This window comes from Trachemys scripta, chromosome 8 (genome assembly GCF_013100865.1).
Source record: "Trachemys scripta elegans isolate TJP31775 chromosome 8, CAS_Tse_1.0, whole genome shotgun sequence".
Classification (NCBI taxonomy): domain Eukaryota; kingdom Metazoa; phylum Chordata; order Testudines; family Emydidae; genus Trachemys; species Trachemys scripta.
In genome coordinates this window covers 87,783,233-87,800,923 of record NC_048305.1, presented here as the reverse complement: position 1 = coordinate 87,800,923, position 17,691 = coordinate 87,783,233, and the positions used below count along the sequence as shown (strand labels likewise).

The window sequence follows — 17,691 nt, the reverse complement described above, 5'->3', positions numbered from 1 at the left end:
GGATTAACTGCTTTTGCCTTTAAGTTGCTAGTTCTTCTTACATCACAGATATTTTAAACAGAATAAAAAGGCTTAGCATTGCAGAAAGTTTAAAGAAAGCCAGCAGACAGAAAGATTTGTTCTACATTTCTAAACAGAAACACTCATTGTATAATTGACTCACAGGCTTTATTTACATTTGTCTGCAGAATCATTTCTTCATTAAATGACCTAGTACATTTTATCTAAGCCAAATGAAACCATAATTTTCCTCAGAGTTGTCTGTAGCCTACCATTTGCTAAATTTAAAAACTTTTATCTAAATACAGCAACAATTTTAATACAAAGCACAAGAATAAACCAAAAGATAACATATCTTCTAATAGATCTGATTTTTACAATTTAGTAGGTAGACTTTCCTGAAGTCAGAGGCACAGTTAAAAGAGACTAACTGTTCTTGTGCAATCTAAACTACATTTAGCAAGGAAATCAGATATAAAAGAAAGCGATAAAGAAGTTGTTGCAGGGCAATTTTTTCTGCAAAAAGATTATCAAAATATTTCTACAACAAAAACATTTTGCTCTGTCAAATCAGTCCAAAAGGAACTTAAAAAGTCATTTAAAAAAGAAAAGCAGAATGTAATTTTGCTCCGTTTGTCTTGTGAAGTTCATTTTACAAAAGCAACTACCAAAGATGTTGAAAGTTTTACTACTCAAATAATTACAGATATATTGCTTTTTTGTTTTAAAAAACATTATTTTCCCTTAACATACTTACCTTGTGATGCCACTGAAGATAACTGTTAACACAAATCTTTCTTAACCAAACGGAGCTCAAGAATGACCAGGCTTTAATGTGATATTGCTAGTAAAACAAATTTCATAAAGCATTTTAAGCCATAAATTTTATAAAGTTTAGGGAGACAGTGATGATCTTTGATCACATTTATTTAGAAGCACAGATTTATGTGTATTTCAGGAGAGCTTCTTATGCAGTTTATCTACCACAAGTAAAATTTACTGTGGAAAAAAATAGCTCTCTCCAGCCCAAATTAATCTTTGACAGGTGGCTTGCAGAGGCTTCAACCCTGTACTGTAACTCCAAAGAAACTAGTTTCATAAAGTCCCCATCACTTCAAAAGTAGCTACATAATGTTGATTTTAGCATTACAAGTCCATACAAGACTGTCCCCTTTCTAAGAGAGGATCACAGACTTCATACATAGGGAAACTAAATTGCACCCAGCAACCTACTGCAGAAAACAAGCTTTTCCTTGGCTGAGACAGGATCAAATAGGCTAAATCTCCATAGAGACTTACAGCTTTGAGACAGACCTCAGCTATGGAGAAGAGAGTGCTTAATGATCCAAAAAGCCTTCAAGCTGGGAGAGGGGAAGTCTCACTCACCCATTACAGAACCTACTACTGGGTGTGGGAATCAGACATCTGCACTAAATGTGAGAGAACTGCCACTCATCACAACTTTTGTTTAAATACAGAAAAATTGGAAGCCTGGCCTAAAACCTCCCCGTATGGGATACTTTAGCCTTAGAATTGTAGTAATTTCCTATGGCCCTAGCAAAAGTGCATCAAAGAAGCTCAGGAGCTGTTATGTGCAGGCAGCTTGCTTTTGGAGGGTGGGGCTACACAGATCAACCTGTCTCCATTCACAGCTCAGGGAATGGTAAATAATGTAGTTGGTTGGAGCCCTAAAAAATTAAAAAACAAACCAACCATGTGGTAGTACTAAAATACATGGGCCCAATTATACATTGCTTAACAATACAAATATGCAACATCTGAGGAGATAAATGGAATAATGAAAAGTACACACCTACTCTGGAAAATTTATGGCTTAAAATGCTACCTTACTTTTTGTTTAATGAATGAATAAAGCTGCAGTTTCCCAGAAAGCAAGGACAAACATGCACTTCTACTAGCAGATTTAGCACTTCTGACCAAATAAGACACCAACTTCTTAAAAATATGCCTCATGCACTGGACTGGATTTTTTTTTTTTTTAAATGTGAACTTTAATACATTATTTCTTTTTAGAACTTGTACGGGAACCAGAATGGGAAGATCCAGATGATGACCTGCGGCGTCTGTAAGATACAAACAGAGAAAGCATGCAAAGAAATAAGTTCAAATTAATTTGATCACTCACACCCACAATAGTTAGAAGTTAATAGTTAATTTATTTGATGGGCTAGTATATAAACTGAACATGTAAATAATCTGAAACCTTTTGTTTAGGCTCACTAATGTATTATACTTTTTAGTATTAAATTTACCACACTTCATATTAAATTTACAATTCCTTGATGTCACGGTATTCATTTATGAAAATTAATCAAGCAATGGAGTACAGTAGCCCCTTCAAACACTGAAACAATGGTTATCTAGGTCTTTTTCTATGGAACATGCTCCTAACAGGAGATTTTGCAAAGAAAGATTTTTTTTTTGATGTTTTAAAACATTTGTTTTAAAAAACAGCATGGTAATTGGGAGAGGGAGGGCAGAAAACCTATTTTTAAATACCAAAATGAATAACTGATAAAATTCAATCCTTTCCCAGTTCATTTCATTTCTTCACAAAGTGTATTACAGACATTTTAAATGCACCCATTCTTATTCTACATAAACCCAAACCTTTCGGGTGACCGTGATCTCGATCGTCTTTTTTTGCGATCACCGGGCGAAGAAGATCTAGAGCGACTCCGCTTCTTGCCTCTCTCAGGGGAAGATGATGAACGAGAGCTTGAGTAAGATCTTTTTCTTGGGGTTGAAGACCCCCTGTGCGACCTGGAGCTGGATCTTTATTGATTAAGAAATAAATTTGATTTAATTTGTGCATAATACAAAGAAGACAGCAAAAGTCTACTACAGAGTTCAGATCAAAGAACATTCAACACAAAATTTGCCACGTTACAAAATGTATTTGTGGATATTTTAATACTTACTTCTTAGTTAACAGTCAATAAGAACTTCTACCTTAACAATAAAAATACTTATTTTTCAAGTAACGCTTTTGAAATATGGTATTGTTGACCAGTGGTTTGGGAGCTTTTCCCCAGTGTTCTCCAGAATTAAGCTTTTTTGTTAAACATATTGCAGGAGATTAGGATGAGAGACAGCCTACAAGACGACTATACTCGTGCTAAGTAGTATAGTCCATAAAGTGAGAGGTAGGAGAACTACAGATTTAACATAAGCTATTTAAAATCATGTTTCACTCATATTCCATTGTGGATCATTAAACCAAGGTTACTTCAAAAATAAACTGCCTAAATCTCCATCTTTGGAGATATTTAAGAATAGGTTAGATAAACGTCTATCAGGGATGGTCTAGACAGTATTTGGTCCTGCCATGCAGCAGGGAACTGGACTCGATGACCTCTTGAGGTACCTTCCAGTCCTAGAATCTATGAATCTATGAAAAAAATTACTAAAATTGGAAGAAATTTCAAAAATGGCCATTCCCCCCACCCAAATTCGCCTATTTGAGTTTACAAGATTTCTGCTAAACTGAAGCAATTTTAATAAACTAAAAATGTTAGCAAAATACCTTGCATGGCATTTCGTCATTTATGTTTACAAAAATGAGCTACTTTCTCGTGAAAAAAAAAATCATTTGTGGATTTGAAAAGGTGATGAAGTCAGGAGGTCCTAAATTCTATTTCCAAGCCCAATGTTAAATCCACCAGACAAAGAGGATTTGGTGACAGTACTTTTTCAGATATCAAACCTGCAGAAATGTTTCACAATCTTCATTGTAAATAATAAAGTACTCACAAATGTTAAGCAATTTAATAGACAGGGAGGTCTGAAATTCCGTTTTTAAACCAATTTTGTACCCTAAAAGTAACTTGTTCTGAACTTGTTGCTTCAGTATCAATGGGATGTCAAATAATAATTTGCTTTGTCTTTTATTACTTAACTTTATACCAGTTGCAATTCTCACTAGGCTAAAATTCAGACTAATGCCCAGGACAAATATAGCCAATATGGGCATTGGGCAAATGAGTGGAATAAGGGAGTAATCCTTCCCTCCGAGCAGCTAAAGAACTGTTTCATAAGATACAGCCACACTGCACACAACTGGCTGCAGCATGTAGAGTAAGTGTAGCTCCATGCCACAGTGAAAAGCAGGATGCATCCACACTGCAGTATGTAGCTACATGGGGCAGTGAAAGGCTCTGGCATGGGGGAGGCAGTGGGAACCTTTCCCCACTGCCTTCCCCCTGCCACAGCCTTTCCCTCCTCCCAAAGTCTTTCACTGTGGTGGGGCAAGGGTCCAGCAGCTCCCTGGTGCTGGAGCCTTTCCCCTATTACAGGCTCCAGCAACTCCCTCTCAGTCCACAGTTGGAGTCTTCCCCAGCAGGGGAGGAAAGTTCCAGCAGCAGAGCCTTTCCCCACTGCCCAAGTCTTTCCCTACACTACACTGCTAAAAACAACAGCGTAGATGGGGAGGCAATGCTTTGGTGTGTAGAGAGCTGTGTAGAGTATGTACTATGAGTGTCAGGTGTATCTTTATTTTTCCAAGTGTTCACTATCTACACTATTTATACTGTGGTCAGAGAGATGGGGAGGGGAGTTCACATGCTGCTGTAAGATACCCATAGAGGCTGCATGGAGCATTCAACGGTTTTCTCTTTAGGAGATAATGGAATCCCTGCTTATACTCCACGCCTTAAATGAGGATACTCAAGAGGTTTGTGCTACACAAGGGATGCAAAACTAATTTTAGATGCCCTACCCCACTTGTTTCACACCATAGGGGCCCTCTCCAGGAATGGAAAAAAAGAGGTGGATTTGCAGTCTACTGCAAAGACTTCTGTCAACAAGAAGCCTCAGTGAACTCATCACAAGGACTACTTGCTAGCTTTGGCTGCCATGCACAGTTCAATAATTGCGATACAAAAAGACCAGCTAAATCATCTTTAATGAGTATATCCAGAAAATCTGGACCAAGTCTTGCTTGCCTTGACCACATGTGAGTAATCTCAGACTTCAGTGGGTTACTTACATGAGTAATTGATCAGTGATTTCACATATTTCCCCCACGTTTACAATAAAGTTTCAACAGTTTTGTCTAATGGGGATCACATACATTACCAACATATACAAAATAAGAGTATTGCACATCTTCTAATATTTCACACTTAAGTGCCACAGGAAACAGTAAATAAAGTTGCAAGAATTATTTTAAGCAAAAATATGCATTCAGATTCTCTTGCTTTGACATATTGCAGACATAGGGTTATCCGCTTGCCTAGCTTTAAACCAGACTTTTAAAAATAGTCTCAAAAAAACAAACTTGCATTTTCAAGAATAATTATTTCATTTAATAGTGGTAACTCCTTGGAACACTGGACCTGGAAACAACTGACTTCCATGCTGAAAATGAGTTAAGTCAAAATAGTTTTTTTAGAGAAATAAACAAGCAATCAGTTCTGCTACCCTTTTAATTTCTCTCTGCAAAGCAGAGAGAAAGCTACCTCATTCACCTTGATTTCGACCCACGAGATCTAGAATGTTCTCTGGAAGTGGAACGAGATCTTGATCTGGAACTGGAAGAGCTTCTTGAATGGGACCTGAAACAACATGGAGGATTTTTTCCAATACTTAAACAGCCTTATGAGACATGATTATTGTAAAATTACATCTAGAATTTTGATCAATGCATACGAGCATCTGAAATACTAGTTCTTAATATTTGGAACTTTTCAAAAATTAATATTCATTTTCTTTCATAATTTGTTTTTAACAATATGCAGATGCAGCTATTTATCATACATTAAAGTACTTGGGCCCAGATTCATGAAAGACAATTTGGTCTTTAAAATTTTGCCAGATTGTACATTGAAGTTATTTATTTACTTTCAACTGTTGATAGATAATTCTAGTAAGAATTTCCAATATATAAGTTAAGGTTTTTATTAATGGCTTCCTATTAAGACATTTAAAGTTGTCATTAGAACTATTAGTTAAATTGTGACAGCAGACAAAGTAGGGTAGCAGTTATTTGGTAACGTTAATAAAATGATTGCTTACCCTTTAACTATTTCATGAATCCAACCCAAATCTTGTAATTTGCACTTTAATGGGACACCATCAGCTTGGATTTTTAGAAGTGTATTAAATTAGGAGTCCTAGTATCTGATATAGTACTCCAAATACACTATCATGAACATTTCTGAAACAAATTATTTAAAAAGTGTCAAGATTTGTTATTCACTTGTTGATATTTAGAAGGCTCTTTTCAGCAAGTGTGAAAATGCCTATAATCAGTCTCATTGTTTCCTCTGTATAAAAGGCACAATGCACACACAAGAGTACATTTTTTTGCTAATTTACGGAAACCTCAGGCATTACTTGTAACTTTTTAAACTAATGAAATTTTCAAATTGATGGTGTCTCCTTAAAATGCAAGCCGCAAGAGTACAGTACTACAAGTCTGGTATAATTGTAATTATTTTGAAGAGAAGACATGGCATATCAAATTTTAGTAACCTTTTCTGGCTCTATTTGCTAAATTAATTCCATAACTCCCAATAAATATTGTTACCAATGTCTCTATTTCATCATATTATGCAGAACAAGAATAGCCTGCACTTTTATTTTTAGCAAGATAAGATTTAGGTTTCTAAAAAACAAAAACAAAAACTTCAAGGAGAATTCAAAACCCTTTGAACACACATTTATGTTTAATTAAATGAAGACTCAGCCCAATGTTGTGAATATGTATTGAAGTATCCGTGACAAGATTCCACCCAAAACTGGGAAATCCCAGGAAACACAAAATAAATTAAACTACTTTTCATCAACTTTGAGGGTTGTGAATTTATGTTTGACCCTTCATCTGAGCTGACTGTAGTTTCTATTATTTTTTTTAAAAATATGACAGATAATCTTATTTGCATTCCAGTAGCTCCCATGCAGTGGGTGCAGTTCACACAGGATGACACAGTCCCTGCCTCAAAGAGCTCAGACTCTAAGATGAAAGGAGGAAGAAGAGAGATGAAACGTACACCTCTACCCCGATATAACGCGACCTGATATAACACGAATTCAGATATAACGTTCGGAGGGGGGAGGGGGCTGCGCGCTCCGACAGATCAAAGCAAGTTCAATATAACGCAGTTTCACCTATAACGCGGTAAGATTTTTTGGCTCCCAAGGACAGTGTTATATTGGGGAAGAGGTGTACTATCAAAATGTGTTTTTTGATAAACAAATTGGCAAGTGCCAATCAGCTCTGCCAATAATATTTGGTTCGCTTCTTGCGGGCACTCTAGCCTATGTGGGCCTTATGGAGGCATTTCAAGGAAAGGATAGTGACCTATGGATCTGTTCATGGAGAGCATTCTGTATAGAAGAAACTTTATGAAGTGGAAAAGGGGAATTCAGTAGAGGGTTCAAAAAAGTCAGGCAAGGATGGTGCACTTAGCAAATGAGTTTTGATGGAAGGTGCAGGGGTAATGTGCTGTCATGTAGGCCAAGTAAAACATTTAATATACACATTCTAACAAAAATGAAAAAGGAAAGCTAATTTTCACACATTTGAAATCCTGGCCACTTCAGAGACAAAAGCAAACTGCCTCACTTACCTTAAAGTCTGGCAAAATAGCTGATATTTTAAAGAGAGAAGCAGTTTAAGTGTAAAAAAGTGTTTTGGTTTTTTTTTTACTCCAAGAACTTGAGACCATCCTAATGGATTTTTTTCTGCAGGGGCAAGTTCTCCTAAATCAAGAGGCTATTCACCAAGTTTTAACTTCAGCAATTTATTATGGTCAAATTATAAGCTTCCTCCTACAATAACTAATTCTTAGCTATACTACTACTAGTTAGATATCTATGTGTTAATCTTACATTTGTTAGTATTAAGGAGCTTAAAAAAGCGATTTTTTTTAACCAACTAATAAAATGTTTATTAAATGGTTGGTTCACTACTGATTTGAGAATAAGCTTTTCTGTGTTCTCGTTAAATGTGCAAATTAGAGCTTTTATCTGGCCTCACTGAGACCCATGTAAACCCTGCAAACTCTTTAACTCAGTTAAGATCATCTTCCTTGCCTGATGCTCTAACCACATCATAATCATCTTAATCCCTCCACTGACTTCCCCTTTTCTACCACATGAAACTCAAGTTTATCATCTTCACCTTCAAGGCATTTTCCAATAGTGGCCTTCTACTTTATCTGCTCTGATTGCATTACCTCCTACTTTACTATTCCCGCCTCCCAGTTTATCTACTTTTCTCCCAACAATCCTCAGTACTTCCAAAAAAGCATCTAACATTAAATGCGACTACTCAATAGCAAGCCAAAAGGACTACAATTAGTTCTGAAAACATACTAGCTTTCCTGTTTTTATAAGCCATATTGGTTACAGATACAGCTGAAACATTAACTCACTGAAAGCAAAGTGACAAACTAAAAGAAGCCCTTACTTTTAAAACTGTGGCGCTACAAAAGGCCACTATAAAAATGTAATCTACCTGTGTAAACTGAATATATAAAACTGTCACATTATTAACTGAAACTATAAGTCAATCAAGAAAAAAAGATGTAAATAAAGAAGTTAGATACTGACATTTTGCCTGGCGTTACCCTTGACCTGTACCCGTTTACCTTGACCTAGACCTTGAGCTTGAGTGGGAGGATGAGCGCGATGAAGATTGTGAATGGGAAGATCGAGATTTAGAGCGACTGCGCCTGTTGGTTTTCTTTTTCTTATTAGCATCTTCTTCCTCACTGGCATCAAGATTATACTTTGAGAGATCAGCCTCATCTTCATCCTCATCCTGAAAAAATGTAGACTGTTAGTTAGGTGTGGAGACTTAAATATGAAGAAAATATGCAGAAAGCAGGATTACATTTTAGACTGTTTTCATTTGGAGTAGTAGTTTTTACTTGCTCTTGTTCTGTACTTTATTTGGAGCTTATGCCAATCGTTACAAATCCATTTTTTTAGTTCTCTTTTGTTAAGATAACAAAAAAATCTCAAGCATTGAGTGCAGCTTGTTAAAAATCAAATAGCTACATAAAAATAATTTCAGAAACAGCAATAAAATAGGACTGAAAAAAGTGATCCTCAAAAATCTGCAGAATGACTAAATAATTAAAAAGTTAGGTAGTGAATTATAATGCCAGCATTTGTATTACAGTTCAGTGACTGTCTTAAAAAAAAAGAGACACAGCTTTATTTTGGACAGATGTCTGGCAGAAGTCTCAGGCTCAGAGGAAGTCTATCCCATTACCAAACTTAGGTCTAATTCTGCAAATTCCTCACATACTTAACTTTACACTCTGAGAAGTCCCACTGATTTTGTTGGTCAATGTGTAAAAGTAAACATGTGCACAAGTCTTTTCATGATCATGGCCTAAAAGGAACAACTAATATTTAACAATCACTATGTATTAAAAACAAAACTGCAGATCAGGAGGATATTTATTTCAATTTTATAGCTAAAAATAAAGCCAGCATCATTTAACAGAAGACATCTGGAACATATCTAGTCCATGTTGACATTTGTTTTAGATATTTTGAAAACATCAGAAATAGTGCAGCAGTAGGTAATTCAAAAAGATGTTAGTGTGCATTTTCACCATAATCTACTGGATCTACCTATTAAGACAGTCTATATAAACATATATTTCTTACAATGATTAATTCTGTTCCCAAAGTTAAAATATAAATGTAAGTTTAAGTGATAAGATTCTGACTGCAATCATTCAAAGCAACAAATACAGAGTTCAGGCTGACAAACACTCCTTAGCTCATGCATTCTTCCAATACACACATATCCCACTCCAATACGCATACAGGGGTTAGGAGAGTGTATCATTCTTACTTATAACTTATGTATTGTATAACAATACTGATTTACAAGCAGCTAAGAATTAAGGCCAATCTCACTTAGTAAGAACATAGTACGTTAGCAGTAACAAAGAACAAGAATTATTTTACCTCATCCAATTTATACTTGGAAAGATCTTCATCCTCATCCTCCTCTTCTTCCCCTTCAGATTCCTTATCTTCTACTTCCTTCAGGATAGATGCAGGCCCAACTGGCTTCCCTCTGTATTTTTTCTTTTTGCGACCAAACTAATTGCAAATAAATAATGTGAGTGACACATGCTTTGTTTCCGCCCACTCCAACACAAGTAATACTAATTACAGTATATTAAACAAGCAGCCGCCTACTAGCTAACATGAAAAGACTATAATGAACTAAGACTTTTGTAAGACTCGTGGGAAAAAGTGAAAAATAGTAAAAACAACTTTAATTCAGGGCTTTGGAGTGGAGCCCGGAGCTGGAGCGCGGGGCAGCTCCGGAGCAGTGGAGCTGCAGGTTTTTGCCTGGAGCCGGAGCACAGCTCCAAAGCCCTGCTTTAATTACAAATAAAAAAATATATTGCTATGTGTGGAGACAGAGAAGGCAAATTTCTACCATGAAATCTTAGTTGAATGACCAAAAAGTACTCAGCAAAAACCTACTGTAGATCTAAAATGAAAGACATATCACAATGTCTATATTCTGATAAATTCATCAAAAATGTGGATGCAATCAAACAGTATGTGCTTTACAAAGACTTCAGTATATTTGGGAAGCAGTATGAGCACTCTAAAGAAAATAGCATAGGAAATCTAAAGCAGATCTTGTAAGCAGTTAAACTAATGAAACATAAACCACAGTTAACTCCTACCAATTTAAATTTTAACTCATTTTTAGAAGTTTACCCCCACAACTTTCCCGATTCAACACCAATTCTGCTTCACATATGAATTGGCAAAAGCCGTAATTTAAAAGATTTATACAGCCTGGGTGGCTGAGGCTTGGTCTACGCCTAAAACTTAGGTCGACGTAGCTACATCACTCAGGCTGTGAAAAATTTCATGCACAGAGGGATGTAGTTAGATCAACCTAAGGTAGTTGCAGCTAGGTCAAAGCTTGAACCCCACTATTGATAGCAGCTAGGTCAATGAAACAATTCTTCTGTGGACCCTAGCATCTTGAGGGGGTGGATTACTACAGCAACAGAAAACCCCATTCCATCGCTGCAGGAAGTGTCTATGCCACAATGACATAACTGCAGCTGTGTCCATTGTAGTGCTTGCAGCGTAGATATACCATGGGTTAGTTTCTCAAGCCAGGCGTCCCTGCCAGATATGTGCTCTTAACACTAATCTCTTCACTTTAACTTATATTCCTCCAATGTAATAATTATACATAATCTTACCTCATCATACTCCCCATCTGATTCTTCACGTTCTATATACTCAACATTCTCTCTTTCATTAAAACCTCCTCCATATCCTGCAAATTGTAAAATAAGAATGTACTAGATAACCTCTTATATTGTGTAAATTCAATTACACTAAATACAAAGTCTTTGGTAAATACTTTTATTATGCTACATCTGATTAAAATCCAATAGATGATGTTTCTAGATGTATAAGCTTTCATGAAACCTATACCAGGAATGTTATGCAATCTGAAGGGAAGTAGACATTGAACTGTTCTCACACAAGTGTATCAAAAATAGTTTTTACATATCTAATTGAGAAACTGAGGTAACCTTTGCTAAATTAAAGAAATACATCCCACTGCGACTGTTTAGCTAATTAAGGGCCAAGTGTCACAAAGGAGACATAATCAGGCTGCAAATGTCCAGCAGAGAATCCCTCTTGTGTAGGAGAACACCCTGCTGAAGCATCTGGGCTGCAGCCAGACCCTGCCTCTCCTTCTGACCCACAGGGCATGACAGGGCAGAGAGGGCTCTGTTACACCACTGCCATACTTCCATGATGTAGGGTCCATTATAGCCCATAACGCAGAAGTGGAATTTAATATTCCTTGCTAGCAGTTTTAAGTTGAATACGATCAAGAGTGGGCCTGAGAATCAAGAAGCTGAAACAGACTCCCTGACACTCTATAGATTTGCCAGGCAAATTTGGCATGGGAGATAATCTAGTCCCCAAAAAAACATTTTTTTGCACGTTTTGTTTAACCCTACATTTATAGGGTGATTTCAGAAGGAAAGCAGAGGAAAAGGGAATATCACCGAGTTGACATTTCTGCTTCAAGCACAATTTCTGCTACAAGCACAATTTTGTTACTGCTTTTTGTTGCATACAGGAAATATTTTATAAAGTGAAGCCTTAAGGTTATTTATCACATAATTTATCACATTCCATTTGAAATGATTGCTAGTAAACACATTAAAATTGCCCCTTCAATGGTATATACCCAACTATCATAACAAACTTGAACTTCCATTAAACTCCTCATTCTTCATTGCTCGTGCCATTTCCAAAATAACTGTTCTTGACATTTGAAATCCTAGCAGATATTTTGACACAACAAATATCACGAATGCAGCCAAATATAGCCCCGCAAAAAGGAGAATGACGACTGCAAAGGGGGAATAATTAGCACACACACAAAAAAATGAACCTTTAAAACAGAGATCCTTTTATTCAAGTATCCTTAGTAAAAAAGACACTAGTGAGCCAGCGTTCTCTTCCCAAACCTGATCAGAATGGCTTCTACAGTGAATGTTTTCTATAAGGTAGCAACACATTTAAAAAATTCTCAACACACAAACCCAACATGTATTTTGTTCAACTTTTTAGAGTCCCCAACATATTTCACCATTTCTGAATATCTGCTGGGAGCTCAGAACTACTTATTTTAATTTTCAACTTTAATTTCAGCTATAATTTATAGTTATTTGTAAGTAATAAAAATGCACTGTGCTACATGTACTTTCAATATATACGACTGGTCAACATGACTGTTTATTCTATTTACTCCTAAAAATAAACTAATAGAATTGTGGAAGAAATAGAAAACTGTATTTTGTACTTTTCTCTATGAGGAATAAATTAAGTTCTGTGCTTCTAATTTTAGAAGTGACAGAATACTAAAACAGATCAATTCCCTGACCATGTAATACTTATTGGGCTCGTCTACACAATTACAACCCAATCAGTTCCAGTTACAACATGGCTACAACCCTGACCTAGTTATAATATGGTTCCGTTTTATAATGCAGATTGGACTTTATTATATCCAAAACATGACTGTAACCTACTACTGACTTATAAGTCTAGTGCAGATGGACTCTATGGTTACATATCAGAAATTCAAAAATAACATTTCCTGAGCTTAAACATAATCTGTTGGAAATTTATTTAAGAATTTGTTTTAATACTGTATCTTCATGAAAACTAAGAAAGTGGTTTAAAGTGAATGACCTTAGAGGATTTCCTGAGGTGAACCACTATCACACTTGTACTTTACATACTAGTAATACTTAGCATGTATATAGACTTACAAGGGTGGGATATGCAAGAGGAAGATTAGGTAGCATTGCTATGCCTATTAAAAATGACCACTTGATTTAAGTTATGTTATGATTTCTAAAGTTTATGAAAAGAACTGAGTATTTAAAAAAGCAAATTTATCTTACCTGTCCTTTCCTCCAGTTTTGCATACTTTGGAGTATTACACATATTACACTCTGATCTCCTGGCCCAGTTCACATTGCCACAACTTTAGTAGGGGAGGGAAAAGAAAGTAAGTGTAAAGATGCAACATTTTATTTCAAGTTAAAGAGCTTGGGAATTAGGCAACATGCTCCATAAAAGAATGAAATCAATTGATATTAATTAGCTGTGGTTTAAATTCACTACTAAACAAATAGGTAATTGTAACATCATCAGGGCCCGCTCTTGCACTACTTATGTACACACAACTCCCAGAGAAGTCTATAGGAATTCTGTCCGCATAAGGATCACATGCATGAGTCAAGTAGTCAGCCCCAAGAGAGGCACAGCTATGATCAAGCTTAAAATGCATATACATGCACATATCTATATCATATTATAGTAATAAAATGGCATATATTTGGGCATAAAAGGAACTTTCACATTATAACTGTACAAAAGTCATTTTTACCTGTCACTTTTTTTCCAAGGGTTCTATATATATTGGGGAAAGGTGCTTGGCTTATTTAAAAAAGGCAGTAGAGATGGAAGAAAACAGAAGAAGATTGGAAAATAGTGGGAAAAGGACAAGAATTAGAGGGTGAAAAATAGGAGCGCATGGATGCAATCTGTAGGAAAATAGGGGCAAGTGCAAGTTGTAAAGTTGAAATAGAAACATCAACTAGAATTCTATTAGCATTTTCTAGAGATGGAAAAATATTCTAATAAGTACAGGTTTCAGAGATTGGAAATTTTATGTAGATTAACAAAGACTGAATTCATAAATCAAAATAAAGAGGGTCTCAGGAGATACGAGGCTCTTCATAAAATCAGGGTATAAAAAAAAATCTGTTTCCATAAAAGTTTCAAACAATACAAGTATTCACATGTGGCGTTTGTGGAAAAACATAATTTCGCTGTACTTTGCCCTTCTTTCGCACCTTTTGAAACTTCACAAAGTCACTATGAAGTAAGTTTTATTCTCCCACCCTCATCTCTTTTTTTAAAAGATCCACACACACATTAGCCTGTGCTGTGAAGTAACCTACAGTCACACAGGAAGTTTTTCACTCAGATCAGGAATGGAACACACACTTCCAATCCTGTGCTATAATCAAAAGACCATCCTGTCTGTCCAAAGTCATATTGATTAAATATTTGTTGTCCAGAAAAAAACTAAATGAAAATTAATCTAATGTGAAAACATACAAACCGATTTTAAAAAGTATTAAAAAAAAAAAGGAGGTCCCAATTTTTCTTGCCTACTCACTAAAAGCCACACTGATTCTGACTGAGTTAAATATCCAAGATACGTGACATTTTAGTCAATTAAAAATGTTTATGGCAGGAATAATATTAAAGTTTCAAAACCAACATACGTTTTACATTGCCAATCATTAGCACTGAACAGGCCACGGCTCTTTTCAGCAAGCGTCTTCCCTATTTCAGTCCCTCCAGCTTTCATCATTTTGGCTTCAGTTGTTTTTTCTGAAAACAGATTCAACAAAATAATTTTCAAAATGTTTCTTAGATTGAACATTTCATTCTTTTGGGGGGGAATATGACAGAAGGGAAATCTAAACTGGAAAGATAGTCACCTCGACCACATCTGTTACAGCTGGTTCTTCTAGCAAAATTAACATTTCCACACCTGAAAAAAGAAATATATTCTTATGAATGGCAATTAACAGTTTTTTTTTAAATGGGGAGAGGCTAAAGATGATAGCAATTAATATTTGAAAAATGTTTTAAAGATGAAAAATCCTATAAAGTTTTGTTTTGCAAAATGAATCATGACATTTTCCCAGTTTTTTGTAGCTAAAATAAAACTGCTATAGAAACTCAAAGAAACTTTAACAGTGACTTTTTGTTTTCTAACCTCGGAAATAAATTAGCTGTTTGTAACAGGGTGGTTAGTTTTCCTTTTGTTGTACAAATACACATTTCAGACCAGCAAAAAAAACAAAGGCCACTGGCAATTTTATTTTGTCAAGATTCTACTGCTTCACAGTAATAGCACTAGGCCCTTCATTCAGGACTTTGGAGCAGAGCACAGAGCTGGAGCGCAGAGCAGCTCCGGAGCCGAAAGGCAGATTTTTGCCTGGAGCTGGAGCGGAGCCGGAGCACAGCTCCAAAGCCCTGCCCTTCATTAACTGTAAACACTCGGCAAAAGTTGGCAAATATTTTGTATTTAATAAAGCACCCTGGGTAAATATTTAACTTTTCTTATTAAATGTTTTCTCAAACATACTGGAACCTAAGGGAAGAATTATAAATAAGATTGAAGGACTGTTGGGTTTCATTGCAGATCTTAAGTACCCTGTACTCCTATAGCCATGTCATTTTCCAGTTTACGGTTCTGATTCTGCGGTGTTTCTGCTTGAGCACAGCCCGGCACCTACAGAGCCCTACCGACAGCGACCGGGCTCTGAGGCGGCACACGGGCCTGGGTGCACCCACGCAGAACACGTTGCGGGATCAGGGCCCATTCGCTTTCTTTGCGGTGTGTGGTGCAGAGCTGCCATCGTGTCACCGCCCCGAGAGCGAAGTGACCCTGAGGTACAGCCAGCAGATTAGTTGAGCCTAGGGTGACCAGATGTCCCGATTTTATAGGGACAGTCCCGATATTTGGGGCTTTGTCTTATATAGGTGCCAATTACCCCCCCCGCACACACCCCCGTCCCGATTTTTCATCCTTGCTATCTGGTTGAGCCTCCCGGGCGGGGAGGCCTTTGAGTTGAAGGGCGCTGCTATAAAGGGCGTTATTCATATGTCGGGCGCCACTAAACCAGCCTGAGGCAGCAGAGATTCCCGCCGGGGACCTGCCCCACCATCCATCCGTTCCCCAGCGGCCTATGGCCCCCGGACAAGTAACAGCCCCGCACACGGCGCCTCCTGTGCCCTGTACGCAGAAAACTGAGGACCTTGAGCTCCCCCGAACCCCGCCCCCCGGGGGCCCTGGGGCCCCGCTCCCCGTCCATGGCGCCCCGCGGTCCGCACCCCCCGTCCATGGGGCTCCCGGGCCCCCCTCACTTCTTGTCCGGGCAGATCCAGTCCCCGTCGCTGACTCGGAAATTCTTCGTCGACATCTTGGCCCACCGCGTCCAGAGCCAAGCGGCGCGGCGCAGTAGGACCGGGGTCCTGCGTCTGATGGGGCTGCCTCGTAGCGCCTGTTTCCCGCTATCAGCCACCACCGTGTCGCCGCGCACAGGGCCCGGCCCTGCCCCAGGAAACGCGCCGAAGGGCAGCTGTGCGGCGCGGCTTGTTATCAGGCAGTGGAACAGACACCCTGCCCGGCCGGGAAGGGGAGGTGGCGAGGAGAGTTCCACCTAGGGGCCGGAGGACCCCATGGGAGGGAGCGGGGCGGGGCTGAGGGTTGGAATGAGAAGGGGCGGAGGGAAGCAAAGGAGAGTGTGGAGGAGGGCGGGGCGGGGAAAGGGGAGGGGTGTGGGGGGAGCAGGAGAGAGCGAGAGGGAGGGGTGGGTGACCATATTTCCCAAATTGAAAACGGGACTCCGAGGTGCTCCCTGCCCCCCACACGAGGCTATTGCCTCTCCGTTGGCACGCAGGAGCAAACCAGACAAATGCCTCCTTTTGAAAAAAAAAGTCAGGACCGCCAGGACAAGGCTTAAAAAAGGAACTGTCCCTGCCAAAACTGGACGTAGGGTCACCCTAGGGAGAGGGAGAGAAAGGCTGAGATCAGACATGCTGGCCGGTGCTGGGAGCAATGCTACATGATATGGAGATGCATACAGCAACCATGGCCACAGCCCATCTTGCCCAGGGATCCCAGCACTGCTAACAGTGCTGTAATTGGACTGGTGACGGCAACAGTAGACATTTTTATGAAAGTTTCTGTAGTGTAACCAGAGCCAAAGTGTCTGGGCCGGATCCTCAGGTAGCATGAACTGGTGTCACTGGACCCCTTTTGGGCACCACCAAAAATTATACAAACCTGCTGCCCCTGCCATGCTGCAGAGGAAGGGGAAGAAAAACAAACCCCACTTAGGGTCTCTGCCAATCTGTCCTGGGGGAAGATTCCTTTCTGATCCTAAATATGGTGATCAGTTAGACCCAGAGCATGTTGGCAAGACCCATCAGAAGACACCTAGGAAAGAATTCATTGTAGTATCTCAAAGCCCTCCCCATCTAGTGTCTCATCTTCAGCTGTTGGGGATATTTCCTACTAGCAGTGCAGATGGGCCACATGCC

At 38.4% G+C, this 17,691-nt stretch overlaps 1 protein-coding gene across 1 annotated transcript; it reads right to left on the bottom strand.

The window, feature by feature from the left end:
- Positions 1–149: 149 nt before the first annotated feature.
- ZRANB2 (zinc finger RANBP2-type containing 2) lies at positions 150–16,735 on the bottom strand. Its single transcript, XM_034778523.1, has 10 exons — positions 16,513–16,735; positions 15,078–15,130; positions 14,859–14,967; positions 13,464–13,546; positions 11,229–11,305; positions 9,955–10,092; positions 8,616–8,788; positions 5,490–5,576; positions 2,632–2,796; positions 150–2,084 (listed from the first exon to the last, which is right to left on the bottom strand). Exons 1-10 carry the CDS (start codon positions 16,566–16,568, stop codon positions 2,021–2,023), a joined length of 1,005 nt encoding a protein of 334 aa, XP_034634414.1. The 5' UTR covers positions 16,569–16,735; the 3' UTR covers positions 150–2,020.
- Positions 16,736–17,691: the final 956 nt, after the last annotated feature.